This window comes from Amphiprion ocellaris, chromosome 10 (assembly GCF_022539595.1).
Source record: "Amphiprion ocellaris isolate individual 3 ecotype Okinawa chromosome 10, ASM2253959v1, whole genome shotgun sequence".
NCBI classification, from domain to species: Eukaryota; Metazoa; Chordata; class Actinopteri; family Pomacentridae; genus Amphiprion; species Amphiprion ocellaris.
The window spans coordinates 1,403,616-1,419,190 of NC_072775.1; the positions used below are offsets into that span (position 1 = coordinate 1,403,616).

A 15,575-nucleotide genomic window follows, 5' to 3' on the forward strand; every position below is an offset into this window, starting at 1 on the left:
TCTCTACCGTGAGGAATTAATATATCACGATGCAGTCATGGTTGCTATGCAACAATAGGGCAAGTTGTTCTGGCGTTGGGCTTGACTGAACTTTAGGTGTGAATGTATAATACACATTCTTGGATGGATGGTGGTGACAGAGGGGTTAGGTTTTCTGATTGAATGCTCAGCAGTGAAGGTTGTTCCACAGTTTCTGAAGCATTCCTTTCAGTGCATTCATACTATGTGTTGCTGATTATTTTCTTTTCTTTTTTTCTTTGCTCTGGAGCCCCTGACATGTACATCTCATGAATAGAAAATCAAATCTCACTGTTTTATTTACTCTACATTTCAACCTGTCAGCATCTACTAGTGCAAGATGCAATCAACATGGGGTTGAAGGCAACAATAGTTTAAAGTATCTGGTTCATCTCCAGTTGGAATGGTGCATTAGTCAGTAATCTTTTGCCAGCTAAATGTGTTTTTAATCAAAATATTTAGCATCTTCTACATTTTATTACAGATCTTTTATATTTATGATGCAGACTGTAAGTATTTGAACAGTTGCACATTTTCCTGTTCTTAAGACTCCATACTGTAGCACATTCAATTTGAAATAAAATAATGAAGACACATAAAAGTACCAAATCTCAGCTTTAATTTGAGCAACTGTACATCTATATAGAAAGCTCCAAAGTGCAAAAGTCCAAAAGTCATTGGACACTTGGCTCTCAATTGCTTCTTTGGCAACTGGTTTTGAAATTCAAATGATATTTTATTGAGATCTTTATGCAGTGTTCATGAAGTCAGAGTTATTTTACACCAATTATAAAACACAGAGCCTGAAAAACAAAAAAATATGTACGCTCAAGTGTTTATTCTTTGAACTGTGATGCATTTATTACAGCTAGACTCATTACATTCACCAAAAGAAAGCTGAGACCTTATCTTTTAATTGTGACTTTAATATCTCATTATTATGAGATCTCAGAATTATGTGAAAGTATGTGATGATTATATTGTGTTGTACTGTGAAAGCTCCAGGCTTCCTGTGCATGAATGCTGAGGATAATCTTGAACAGAACGCATTGTAAATTAATTTAAGGATTTTGATTTAACACCTCCACCAATGTTTCAGATTCCTGATTTAACAGGTTTAACATAATTACCACACATGTAACCTGGGTTGTAATCCTCTCCATTGAAAAGAATTTCACTTTGTACAGATGACGGGAGAAAATGTGGTTAATATGCGCCCACAGCTCACTTTTGCCCAGAGGCTCACTTACAAATGAATTGAGATTTAATCATTTCTGCAGCTCTGTTCTCTTTTAATTTCATGCTAACATTTGTCTCCTTTCCTTTATTCCTGTGTTTCTGCAGATGATCGACTATGAAACCAAAAAGTCCTACACTTTCAAGGTGGAAGCGTCCAATGTGCAGTTAGATCCCCGTTTCCTCCACCTGGGGCCCTTCAAAGACTCTGTGACTGTGAAAGTGAACGTTCTGGACGTGGATGAGCCTCCTGTCTTCACCAAGCCCTCCTACTCCATAGACATGTACGAGGACACTCCTCCAGGAACCATCATCGGCTCGGTGACGGCTCATGACCTGGATGCCAGCAGCAGCGCTGTCAGGTAAGCAACTCTTCATTAACCTGTGAAATATGTCAGTCACACTTTCTACTCAAACACCAATCAGCAATCAGTAAGGTTTATAATTTGCATTCAGTATTAGTGTTTTTAACATGATTATTTAATTTAAGTCCTGGAGCGCTGGAAATTTAAGACGTAACCTTAATAAATGCAACATGGTATTATTTTCCCTCACCACGCAATAAATTCTACTTTTACATGAATTCATTTACTACATTGCTGTTTTAAATTATCTTTTAAACTGGACAAATGATCAGTTTGTACAGAAGTTATTCTATGAGATTAAGAGGACCCAATCACAGGGCACAGGAGGCAGGCTTCACAAACAAAAACTGAAACTTTATTTAGTAAACTCATACCAAAATAATTAAGTAAAAGATTGCAGGGAGGAGAAGATAGTTAACCAAAAATCCAGAGTGGCAACAGAAGCAAGATGGAGTCAAACAAAAGGCTTTAAAATCAGATGAGCTCAAGGAACACAGGTAAACAGACAAACTGGCACTTATAAAAGGGAGGGATGACAATATAGGTGCCTTTCAAAACCTATATGACCAAAGTTTACAGTATGCCAGAAACAAAAAAGATTTTAAATGTCCTAATACATGTATGTAATATATCAAATACATATCCCCAAATGCCAGCTTGCACACTTTTCTGACCATTCTGACCCACAATCCTCTGCACAGGGGAAAATATGCGTTCAGGAAATTTTCAATTTTTGGTGGAAATAATTACATTCTCCATACCCAGTTATTAATTCTACAACGAATACTAGCTTTAAGTACTTAATACGTCACTGTCTGGATCCTCTATAAATTCTTTTTACTCTGATGAGGTCAGGTTTGTGATGTTCATCACCCAGTAATCAATGCCTTCTATTGCAGACATGAATTCTTACATTTGCGTGGGTCATAATTGCTTATTCACATACAGTTCATGAACTCATGCACCTTCCTGTCTTCTGAGTATCGGATCAGTCGAGCAATCAACGTAAACATCAGTGAGATATCATTTGTGCATCATCAAGACATACATGAGTAGCTGGGAAAAACACACATGTCTAACATCACATGAGCAGTTGATGTCCTGCAGAAATGATGATAAGGAACCAGATTACATGAGTAAATGTTTACATCGGTACTGTTGAGTAAATCACATACTTAATGGTGTTTTGCTCAGAGTTGATCGGCAAGTTGAGTATTTGCTTGAGCTTGTGATGCAGAGAGCACACAAACAGCTTATTTCATACTGACAGAAGAGTGATCAAAGCCTAAGATGCACTATTATGACTAAGTAGTGTATCCCAATTGTATTAATACTGCATGCAACTGTACTTACTTTGTAAAGGCAGTTGTAGTTAATACTGAAAGGAAAAGGGAAAGTATGCTATTTAGAATGCAGAGTGAATATACACAGAATGTTTCAGAGAGGAGAGAAAACACACAATGGGAGGAATGAAAGCCACTAGAGACAGACAAGAAAAGGGATCTTTTCAAAATGAAACCAGTAAACCAAAGATAATGACACTAATTCAACAATGTATATATATACTGTATATATTTGCTATATTAAAAATGAATAGTACCCCAGGTCTTCTGCATTTAGTTACATATATGTTTGTGTGTCCAAAGAGAGAATAAGACTGGGAAAAACCAGCCCATCTGTCCTAAGAATCTCAACGTAACAACACTGTACTGTCTCCAGGTTTCTGACACCTCCACATTGCCATCATTTTGTGTTATCGTCAGCTGTTGACATTGTTCAGTCGTTATTTTGTTGGTAAAATTTTGTACGTTGCATCGTGGAGTTGTTGGCAGAATGTAGGGACACAACTTTCTTCATCCATAGTAGACAATATTGTGGATACAGTTACAGACTTAATCGCAAGAGCTGTAATTATTCTACAATTAAATGCTGAAAGCAAGCTTTTACATTAAACTTTGAGACAAATCTTTGTAAAAAAATATCTCATGAAAAGTCAATATGTAGCAGTTCTGGACCTTTTACAGAATCAAGAGGGTTACTGAAATATCTTTAGTTTGTGTTGTTTGGATATAGCAAGTATTGGATGGCAATACTCGTACTATAGCTAAGACATTTTTTTGTTATAAGACTTCAGTTAAATCAAAATCAGGTACCATATTTAACAGAAAATAGTATGGAAAAGGTTTATCTTCCTTCAGCTGTTTGACAGACAGTTATTTTAATGTATGAAACCTCCCTGGTGGGATCTAATGATTTACAGAAACATGAATGTACCTGGCTAGTACATTGAGACCTTATTAATGTTGTATATAGCCTAGTTTAAAACAGAAAGGTTTGCCCTTTGCTTGGACTGATTCCCATTCATGGGAGTTCCAGACTGAGTCAGCTGCAACATGAATCTCACTCACTGGTAAAGTGCTAGTTTGCTGTTTTTAAGTACTACTACTCTGGTGCTTATAAATAAATAAAGAGATAAAGATTTCCTCAGTGTGCTCCGCAGCTAGAATGAGAGAATTTCTCACATTTGTGTCAACAAAGCAACAACAAAGCATCCATGTGAGCACTGATACTTGTACTCCTCTCATGTGGACTCTATGCGCTGCTCCTATCTGTGCAGGTATTCGCTGGAGTGGCAGACAGAGTCTGACAGCTGTTTCGACATTGACACCGTTGAGGGAACCATTTCCACTAATGAATACCTGGACAGAGAGACAGCTGTTCAACACAATATCACCGTGGTGGCAACCAAACTCAGTAAGTACTGCACGACAAAGACATCCTGCACCCAAAACACAATGTACACAGCCAATAGTATCATTTGTGATACTATTTATGGTCTGCATTTTTAGGAAACAACCATCCAGTGTACAGGGGGTCCTTGACTTACGTCACTTACATTCCTATGGTGTGATTCCAGTCGATTTTCCCCATAAGTTGGACTTCCGGTGAAAATGTAAACAAAGCGTTATGTGCATCACGATATTGATCAGTTTACGTATCTGTACAACTACAGTAACGACAAACAGTCATTACTCACACTGAAACACAACTCAGTAAGAAAATACCGGTGAAAATATAAACTGTAAGTCTGACTTACACTTAGGAGCCATAATGAAGTTAGCAGATGTAGCATAATCCAATGTGGTGGCAAATGTAAACAAAGCCGTCTTATAGCACTGCTATACTGTACATACAGTATTTATCCGCTCCACTCACCACATGACGATGTATTCCACCGCTCTGCTCACCAACTAATTACACTGAACCAGTTCCAACATAATGATGAAATGACATAAGTCGAGGACGCTGTAAACTGAGGACCTACTGTATTTACAATGTGTAAATATCTCTACATGCAATATCCTTTATGTAATGTGTTATGTGTGCTGTGCATCTGTGCTAATATTAGATGAACTTAGCCAAACTACCAACAATCAAGTAAAGTGAATACTTGAAGTAATTACTGTAAGAATTTAGAAATAAGCATGACAAAATGAACACTCTTCGAATGTTCTAACAGCAAATTATTTGGCTTTACAGCCGTGTCCCAAAATGTTTTGTCTCTTGTGTGAATTTCTAGGTGTTTTACTTTTAGACATTCCAAGTATGACAGTCAGCATTTCCAGCATGAACCTGGTGGATTGAACTAAAATGAAAACCTAAGGAAGGCTGAATGAAGGCTTTAGTACATTTTTGTGTTGTTTTTTTTTTTTTTTTTTTTTTATACATTTTTACTTATAAGCAGTATTTCCTCAAGCATATTCTTTCAACCTGTCCTGCTTTGTTGTATTAATGCTAGTTATGCTGCTCCTAACACTTTCAGGATTTATCCAACTTAGCCATGTGATATTTTTTGTTTTGTAATATTTGATTTGGGGGCTGCACAGTGGTGTAGTGGTTAGCACTTTCACCTTGCAGTGAGAAGGTCCCTGGTTCACGTCCCGGCTTTCCCGGGATCTTTCTGCATGGAGTTTGCATGTTCTCACTGTGCATGTGTGGGTTTTCTCCGGGTACTCCGGCTTCCTCCCACAGTCCAAAAATATGCTGAGGTTAATTGATCATTCTAAATTGCCCGTAGGTGTGAATGTGAGAGTGATTGTTTGTCTCTGTATGTAGCCCTGTGACAGACTGGTGACCTGTCTAGGGTGTCCCCTGCCTTCACCTGAGTCAGCTGGGATAGACTCCAGCCCCCCCATGACCCTAGTGAGGATTAAGCGGTGTATAGATAATGGAGGGAATGGATGTATGGATGGATGGATATTTGATTTGTTAAAGCTGTTTTATCTGATTTCAAATTATGACTGTGTATATGGACAATTACATATATTTTCCTTTGAGTTCTTTTATTTTAGCTTATCTATTATTGGCTCTTTTTTGCATTTGATGGCTTGTGCAGATCCACTAGTGGGATGTTTGCCATCTTACGTTGTACTTTTGATACATAAAATCATTGCATACATATCAACATACACAAGTCATAATTTCATAATTATTCTGACTTATAATATATTAGATGAATCAGCCAGGTGAAGTCAATGGATCTGTCCAGTCCACTGTTTCTTTGTCTGCACTGTAAAGACATTTATCAGTTGCTCTTCCTCCTCTGCATTTCTTGAGAGAAAAACTGCGACTTCGTACAGTTAAGATCAATTTATGGTTCCTTCTGTGTGTCTGGGGTCAGCAGGGGTTGTACACTGTTCTGTACATGCGACTAATTGGGTGTTTGCGTAAAGAAACATGTTCTATGAGTATGCACAAGTAAACATGATAGCGAGCTCAGTACAGTAGAAGAAGAGCTGATTTTATTGTGTTAGACTGGACCAAACTGAAAAAAATCAAAAAGAGAAAACAGGATTGAGGATGTGGAATAAACTACAAACATCATAACACACATACGGTGCACAAAACCAACGTACAGTTTACTTTCCTGACACACATGCACTCAGATCTCTTGCTGTGTAGAAAGCCCACTTGGTCTCAAATTCTGCATGCGGATGTTTGCAGAGGGTCCTTCATGTACTGAAATCTAAAGGATTCTATAGTAGTAGCCTTTGGCAGTTTCTTGCAAATGAACAAATGTGTGGCTACATTTTGTGTTAACCCACAAAAAAAACCACTATGTGTCCTTTAGGTCTCATCTTCTTGAGCATTCCTTTTAAAAAAAACTTTTACAAACCTGATTTTTCCTCACAGTTGGAAACCCTCCATTGCATTCTCCTTCCTTGCCCTGGTTAGATTTTTTTGGTCAATAACTACCAAAATGTAGACCCACACTCAGAAACCCTGCTCTATGGGGCCACTAGTGATCCAAAACTCAACAGGGTGTCTTCAATTTGCACAAAGGTATGCAAATCCATACAAACCCCGAGGATGAGAAACTGTGAAAGTGGTAAATGAATAATGTAAAACCAGTTCCTGGGTGTGGCATATTTCAGACAGCATGAAATTAGCAGGGAAAGCTCATTCACACGTGATGTAGCTGTAACACTTCAGACCAGGCAACTTTTGCTCACATATGTTCACTGTTTACAGATTTTTTTTGGGGGGGGGGTTTGTGTGAAAGTGAAAATTACCAAACTATAATGGCAGTCTTAACCGTGCAAAAAAAGTCTGCCATCTGTGAAAAAAGTATGAACAAAAGGGTTGTAAAAGTTCAGCTTTAAGGGGTGTAATTTCAGTTTTGATAAACCACAGCAAAGTGTGCAACTCTACACAGTGTCACCTCCACAATACAAAAGGTGTAAAAGCAGTCATTGTTCACACTTGTCTGAAGTGTTGAAAGCGTATAATCCTCATGAGGTCTTTAAATGAAAACATCAGTTTAAATCTCTGAGTAAGCAAGTTTATTGTGAAAAGTTTTAAATACAACTACACTGTATTTAAGAAAATCTGGCTATAATCTGTGAACACTGTCAGATGGAAATAGCAGGGTGCTGTATGACCGTGCACCTGTCCGTTAAGTCAGCTGTCTCTGCTGAAATATGTATATTGAGTGACCATTTCAAGGTTCAACCAGAGTTTGCTGTTTTATTATTAAGTGCTGTGTAGCATGTTTAGGATTTTGAACATGATCTATTTTACAGTTACTTCTGTTGAAGTTGTTTGTGCACTTAGATAACTAATCCATTGAGAAGGTGGGTATTAAAATGTCAGTGTCTGAGGATTATGAACTTGCCATGTTTCACTGCATACAGTAGACAACAGAAGGTGTAATATTACTTAAATGTCAAACGATTCAGAGTGTATCACTTTAAAGCAATCATATTAGTTCTACATTGAACAACAGGTTGTTTGCTCTTATGCAGAATGAATCCTGTCTACATGCAGGCTTACATTTAGATAGACAGAGATGAGTTTCTAGTGGTTAAATTAATAACTAGAGGAGGACATTGAAGTAGTTCCAATCGTGGACACATTTTGCTTTTTTGAAACTCTTTCTCACTATAAAAATCCAAATGTGTCATTAAAGATGTCAAGATGTCTTCAGTTTTGTTCCACGTGTTTGTAAAAGTAAGGGGAAACTAGAAAACTGCAATATGATCTAAATCTTCAGCAGCTAAATACATTAAGGGTGTGGCTGTTTTCTTAGCTGCCGTCTTCAATGTCCAGAGTTTTCTTTGAGCTTTGCTTTTTCTTTAAACATGAGGTTCCACTTTTCAAACAGTGCTGCCACTTTTGATAAAATTAGATGTTTCGTCTTCTGTTTCAGACAACCATTGTTTCCCATTAATTGTCTTCATTAGCACATTCCATTAAACATTGAACATCAAGCCTCCATCAGCTTTAGATTGCATTTCCACCTAAGGAGCTTTTTTTGTTAGAATTTCCACCTGACAAAACATTCCTAAATTCAGTCAGTCACAGCTTTGCAATTAACAAGATTAAGCTCTATGGATAAGAGACAATAAAACACCATGTCTTCATGGCCAATATGGACAGGATGAATGACTGCAGCAGCCAATGGCTCTCCATCTGATTTGGACATTATCAGCCCATTAAACAGGCCCTTATCACCGGATATCATTCCCATATAAATGGGTCAGCCTCCATTTTCTCACCATGATTTTGCACTTACAAAAAGGAACAGAAGTTCACATTTGGGGGCTGTAGAGGATGATGAAGATCTAAGTCGATGTATTCTGACACAGTAGACTTCAAGTCCTATCTCTGGCCTTTCTTATAGTATAATTATTATTTTTTGACTTTAACTTCACTTGCTGCTTTTCAGTCAGTGACTGGTTAAGGAGAGGCACCAAATTTGCTTGGTTAAGTTTAGGAACTAAAACAACTTGTTGAGGTTTAGAATATGATCATGGTTTGAGTTAAACTACACACTGTTCTAGGTTTCCCACATGTTTAGTTCCATTTTGGACATTTTATGTGCACTTTTGCAGACAAATCTTTTGAGGTTGCTTTCTGTTTATCAGAAATCAATGGATGATACTGTGCCTACTTAGCTTTCTGGCAGGTTTAGGAGGTGATTCATATGTATGAGAATGATTTACACTGATCAAAGTCATTTAATGGGCCAATAGCTTCTGAATTGCATGACTTCTGTCGTAACATAAGATTTTAGTAATAAGATAAAAGTGACAGTCTAAATATGTGAAAATTTTGCAATTACAAAGCCTTAACAAAGCATAAGGAAAACTTGATTTTGTACAAGCTAAGTTCAAGCAACATTCTCTATGTTTTGTCGATCTGAGTACTTGCTAACCATTCTGGGTTAACAATCTGTAATAGTCAATCTGTGCATGGGTTTTTTTTTATCAGCAGTGTGACATCTGATTTATCTTTTGAGTTGAAATTTAGTAATAATATGTATTCTTGTTTCATCAATCATGGTCATATAGTAATCAGATCTTAGTAATGACGTTGTTTAGAGGAACTAGTGGACTCACCCATCCTGGCCCATCTCAGCTCAGTAGGAGCTGTTCAGCCACAGTATTTGTTATTAGGCTTGAAGCAGAGTGCAGCTTTTACTCTGAGTGTCCCAGTAACTGTGAGTATGCATGAAGCAACTTTTGACATCTGCCCAAGTAATTAAGGGTGTGCATAATCTGTGCAGACATCTGCATGCAGCCCGAAGACCTTTCAGTTTATTAGCCGAGATCTAATCACAGTGTAACCCTGTGTGTTCTTCACGCTCTTACACCAGCTTTAACATGTTCTGTTTTGTCCTGATCCCGATAACATATGTACACATGCTCCAGATTACTTAATGCATGGTTAGACACTGATAGCCTTTGGTTTCGACTTAAATCCAGCTTACTTAGATGGATTACACACTTCAACATGTTTCAGGGGAAAACACACAGATCAGCCACAACACTGAAAGTACCGACATGTGAAGCAAATAACACTGATCATGTTGTACAATGCATTGCTCTGCTGGAAAACCTTGGGTCCTGGGTTCATGTGGATGTTACTTTGAGACATGCATGTTCCAGACCAAACTTACTCACCAATGGCAACAGCACCCCCCAGTGGGCGCAACTTGGGCGCACACAGACATGAATATTACTAGCATGCTGTTGACCCAGTTCCCTCTACAAATGAAAGGATTTAGAAAGTCATTTTTGTGAAAGTACAAACACAAGTACCTCACTGATCTTTTCTGAGCAAACACCTTAAGCTTCATAACTTACTGTGTGAAAATCTGCATTAATATGATTACAGCTCACATTGTAGAGGGAGTGAACCAGCTATTTAGCTATGTTTGTATTGTTATATTTGCAGGGAATTGAAGTATTGAGTGACGATTTAAAAAAAAAAAAAAACATTGATCCTAACATTTTAGAACTTACTTGTTCTTTCTGTTCGATAAAATGTGCAGCAGTAATTAATGACAACAAGCTAAAACTACACATAACAAATCAATAACCTCCATTGAAAACATGACTTGCCTACATTTTATGGCGAGTTATTGAGTAAGAAATGCACCGGTGCATTAGTGATGTCTGCATTCCACCAGGAGCATGTCCTGCTATGGTGCATGCTGGTTTACTGTCATGGCTTACTGGGAAATTTTAATGGAATTTTTATCATCACTGTTATTTATTCTACCTATGCTTTCCCTGCTGTTCAAGTGAGAATGTCTGCCAGCTGTCTTCTAGTTCATAAGCAAGTCACATTGCAGGTCTTAGCTGTCTGTTAAGACTCCCCCGTCATATTATATTTGTGCCATATTCTATTTTAAGCAACAGAAGATATTTTCAACAAGCACCTTATTTGTTTCTTGAACAAATACACCAATTAAATTTTGATTTAAGCAAAGCATTATCTATTCTGACTTCAACTGACCACTGCAGTATAATTGTTTTTGCCAATGTGTGCTCAAAGATGTGATTTTTTTTTCATATTTCAACTCACACATAATCGCAACTTTTTTATCTACTTGTCCAATATTGCAGACTCTGAATCATTGACAGAATGAAATGAAAAGATAATGACAATTTCAGGCTTTTATCTTCAATATTTCCTGAGATATTGTCATTCAAACAGAAGCTTGAATTTCAGTCTGCAAAAAAAACAGGCTGAAAGTGGGTCAACAAGCTGCTTTCTTTAAAAAATTATAAACTATCAAGATAATTCTTTGACATATCGACCTGAAATGTCACAAATAATATTTAAAACATATATAGTTTATGATTTTTTTAAAAATTCATACGAATCAGAAATAGTTTTGGTTTGAGAAGGAATAACCCATGGCCACTCAGGGACCTTCTCCATCTTCTAGAAGGCTCAGTAAGCTGCTATCATCCCATTTAATGTCTCTCCCTTGTCACCTCATTTAATGGTGGTGCAGCCACAATTTAGTGCTTACAAAGAGGAACAAAAGTCTGCATTTGGATGCTGGAGAGGATGGAGGAGGAGAGTTCAAGTCCAATGTCGGATCCTAATTGTAGTCTGTGTTTTCTTTTTACTTTGGTTTCACATGTTGTTTTTCACTCCGTTCTTAGCTTTGGTCACTGCTTGATTAGGTTTTTGAAAAAGGATCTTGGTAGCTGGATTGGGACATTTTCCAGAAGTTACACAGTTCCATTTGTTAGTGCATTAATCACAGGAGGCCGCCGACTTTAGCCGTGTTACTTTCTTTTTCTTTATGTGGTAAATGACAATAAGTGATGATAATGCATCTGCAGGCATATGTGTGGAAAGGATATGTGCTGCCAACAAGAACTCAGTGGGTTGATAATGTCCAAACCAGGTGGAATGAAGGTCAGTCAGTCAGTCAGTCAGTCAGTCAGTCCAAAAGCTTTCAAGAAAGTTTAATCAGGTGCTGTTGCAAAAACCTTTAAAAACTGTTGAAAACTGGATCTCATGAGGACTGCCTCAGGAAAAGAATTTCCCTCTGCTGCTGAGGAGAATCTCATTAGAGTTATCAGCCTCAGTGCCACCTCAGATTAGAGCTGCCGACAGTGTTCATGTCAGTACCTGAGTAGAAAATAGTAAAAAAAATAATGAATAACCTTTAAATGTGTAGATGTGTCCAAATCTTGATTGGTACAGCAAATATTCAGATTTTCTGTGAACCTGTTTGTTGTTGCTTAAAACCTAAAGTAAGAAAACAATCTCAAAAAATTTACAGCTTGAAGTCATATTACATGGTCTTTTTGTGCAGATTAAGAAGGAAGCATGAGTGGTAGTAAATGCACAAAAATGTAAAAACAAATTAAAAAACAGTTGAACAATTCAGTCACACTCTCATTTCATCCAGGTATGAGTACTTCAACCCATTATTAACATGCCTGAATGATGCAGCTGCCTGCATTCTGAGTTTAAAGACAGAATTATGAGTAAAAAACTCAGAAAACAACTTATTTTTAAACAACTTTAAATCACTATATGACTTGTCTTCACTAATGCCTTGTTCTGCACCAACACCCCTCTGACAATCAATTGTTGTTCAAAGCTTCACAGCTCTAGCTTCAAATTAAAAGGGACCGTGCTTTTACACTATAGCTCCAACACTGGAACAAGCTTACTGTAACTATCAGGGGAGTCGAGTCAATAATGTTGTTTACAAACCTTTTAAAACCCCCTTACACATTTTGTCTTTTAAATGTCTTTTTAAATGCACTTTAACTTTTAGTAATTGTGAACTTTGTGAATCACCTTGGAACTTTACGGTTGGTTATTATTGTGTTGCTAGTAATAATCTTCTATATGTGTGGTTGGAGTGAAACTGCAGCAGTACTAACTCCTTTGAAAACTAAATTTATCTAGTTTGACCAAGCAGCTTCACTCATTTAAACTGTGTTTGTACCATCTGATATCCTGCTCTAAGCTTCTTGAGGAGGGAAACGGTTGGCGAGTCTCAAACCTGCCAGCCCGCCTCATTAGTGACAATGTAGACTCAGTTAGTCACAGACGGTCAATTACAGAGTGAAAAACAAGACTGTGTGAGTTTAGTGATCCACAATGACTGGAGAGGATCACCAAACAGGTGTTAGAAATGAGGTTGAGCGCCACAAATAGCAGATGCGGATTCATGAGTATCTGCCTCCATCTAGTGGCCAAAGTTAGTGTGGATTTGGCTTAAGGTGGATTTGAGAGACCTAAAAACACATTTCTGCCCTTTCTAATAGAATATCATTGCTTTTTTATGTTACAAATATTCAAGTGTATCTGTAAGTTAGCATATTCATATTTATCCATCAGGGACACACTTACTCTGTGTATCTAATTACTCCTTCCCCTAGTTGATAGAACTCCATGTACTTATGTTAACCACAAGATACTTCTTAAAGTGTTGTGGAAGCCTATAAGTCTTAACTTGTTGAGCTATGACAGTCTCCTCATTTAGCATTATTTTATTCACATTGTGTGTCTGATGCTGAGCTGAAATAAAGGAGAATTAAAGTGGAGTACAGGCCAGCATCCGCAGCAAGCACGTCATTATCGACCCTGACTAAAGAGGTTTTAGTGTTCGGCAGAGTCTAAATCAGATCAGATTTTTTCACATGTTTGTAAAAGAAATTGATTTTACAGAATTAATTCATTCCTAAAATTCTGGATAAAAATGCCAGCATAGAGACGAGACTGAAATGAAATGAGCTCTGTACACAGGCTTTTGATGAAAGGGTAAACAGTGGCAGGCTTAAATATGGAGAGGGGTAACGCTTGTAGACAGAGCAGTTAATAAAATCTAAAATATTAGCACCAACTGTCTGAAATATTGATTTAAAAAAGACAAGGATGAAAGCAGCCAGACCGGCAGATGGATGATCTTGGATGAGCGACAGTGTGTTGTTCCAGGGTTGATTATGAAGTTTGAAGAAGGTCAACAAGTACACTAAATGTAGTATTTCAGTAAGTTATATGTAACTACACTTGCATGCACTATGCAATAGTTTGGATACTGCAGAAGGTAGTGCAGCACCACTCAACACTTTGGACTGTATTGTCCTATAATGTCAGACTAATTTCTGCAATAAACCAAAATGTCCAAACAAAGCAAAATATGTTTTGAATGTTAAATTCTGTATAGTAGTAATTATTTTTACACTCATGAAAGCTTTGCCTACCTGTGGCATTGTTTGTGGTTCCTAAGATGATCTGCCACTTGACATTTTGAAAGCGATGATGTTCATGCCCTGTTTTCACAAAGTGGCCAGTGCCAAACTACAATGTGATTGACCTCCCCAGCCTGCATCAATATAACTCAAAAATATATGTATGAAAATTGGAGGGCCGCAAATGACAAAGGACTCTGGTGATACCTGCTGCTGCAGCATCTGAGGGTGAAGTCAGAGTCTTTGATCCCACTAGTATGGAGATTGGGACTTTGCCTACTAGCAATGTTCCCTGTAATTTTTCCTGAGTGTGAGCAAACACACAAACTCCCTGAGCGTTCCTTGGACCACTGTGAGCAACATCAGACGTGTGCACTGTGGTCACACCAGCATCACATCCATTCAAGTTACATGGTTCATTAAAAGAATCAAATTACAGCATTTACATTTCTGTTAAAACACTTTGTCAACAGGAGCCAGTTGAAGGCTGCAGTGATTTTAGTGACACTACAATGTATAAGAGTGAAGTTACTGAATATTTGTCTCTCTTTACTGTTGCAGTGGTTTTGCAAATTGCAGACGGACCCTGTTCAGTCCATAGACACCAATGTTATTCCTGTAGCTTGAAAGACAGCTACTTTTGATAAAACTGGGCTTGTAGCACATTGTCTGCCTTGCAACAATGGGAAAGAGGCACCGTTTATGTTTTCACAACCTATATCTAATGAGTTATTGATGCTGGAAGTCCAAATCTGTGAATATCTTTCCAACTTTACTGAACTTGGGGCCACTACCACCTAAGGAGTGATATATTTAATTCTGAAAAAAGCATTTAGCCATACTTAAAGATTTAAGTGCTTTATTAACACGGAACTAAAAATTTTGTATTGTTTTATGATCACAGGTTCTGTCTGAAAAGAGGTGGCATCATTTTAAACTGTGAAATCAAACTAACAAAATGTAATGACCAACCAGTGAGCAATACTGGATTCTGCAAAAATATAAACAACTTTTTTAAAAATCTAAATCTTATCTTAACACAGTTAATGTATTAACTTATTTTTGTGTGTATGCATGTATTTATTGATTTATTTAGTACTGTTAACACAGAGTTCTGAGTGAATTTTTCTTAAGATAGGCAAAGGCCATTTATTGATCACATATAGGCTGTTAAATGTTTATTAAAAACTAAAAAGCGTTTTAAAAAAACAACTTAGGCATTTATTGAGTCACTAAAATACTGTAGAGTACAGACCACATCAGCATGATTATAAGCATCCTCTGGTAAATGAACAACCAGATACTGATGTCTCTCACCATATGGACTTCAGGAGATGATTAGATGATGATAAACTGTGACCTACTGGTTGGGTTCTCTCTGTTCTCATATTTCTTACATGTTTGTCCCCTGACAGCTGGGTCCTAATGTTTTTTGAGC

General features: G+C 37.4%; 1 protein-coding gene across 1 annotated transcript in view; it reads left to right on the forward strand.

Moving 5' to 3' along the window:
• LOC111569792 (cadherin-12-like) overlaps nt 1-15,575 on the forward strand; it is a 135,937-nt gene that overhangs the window by 90,229 nt on the left and 30,133 nt on the right. The window contains exons 8-9 of the mRNA XM_055014027.1: nt 1,363-1,616; nt 4,237-4,373. Of these exons, the coding sequence (XP_054870002.1) occupies nt 1,363-1,616; nt 4,237-4,373 (391 nt within the window). The remainder of the gene's footprint in view (nt 1-1,362; nt 1,617-4,236; nt 4,374-15,575) is intronic.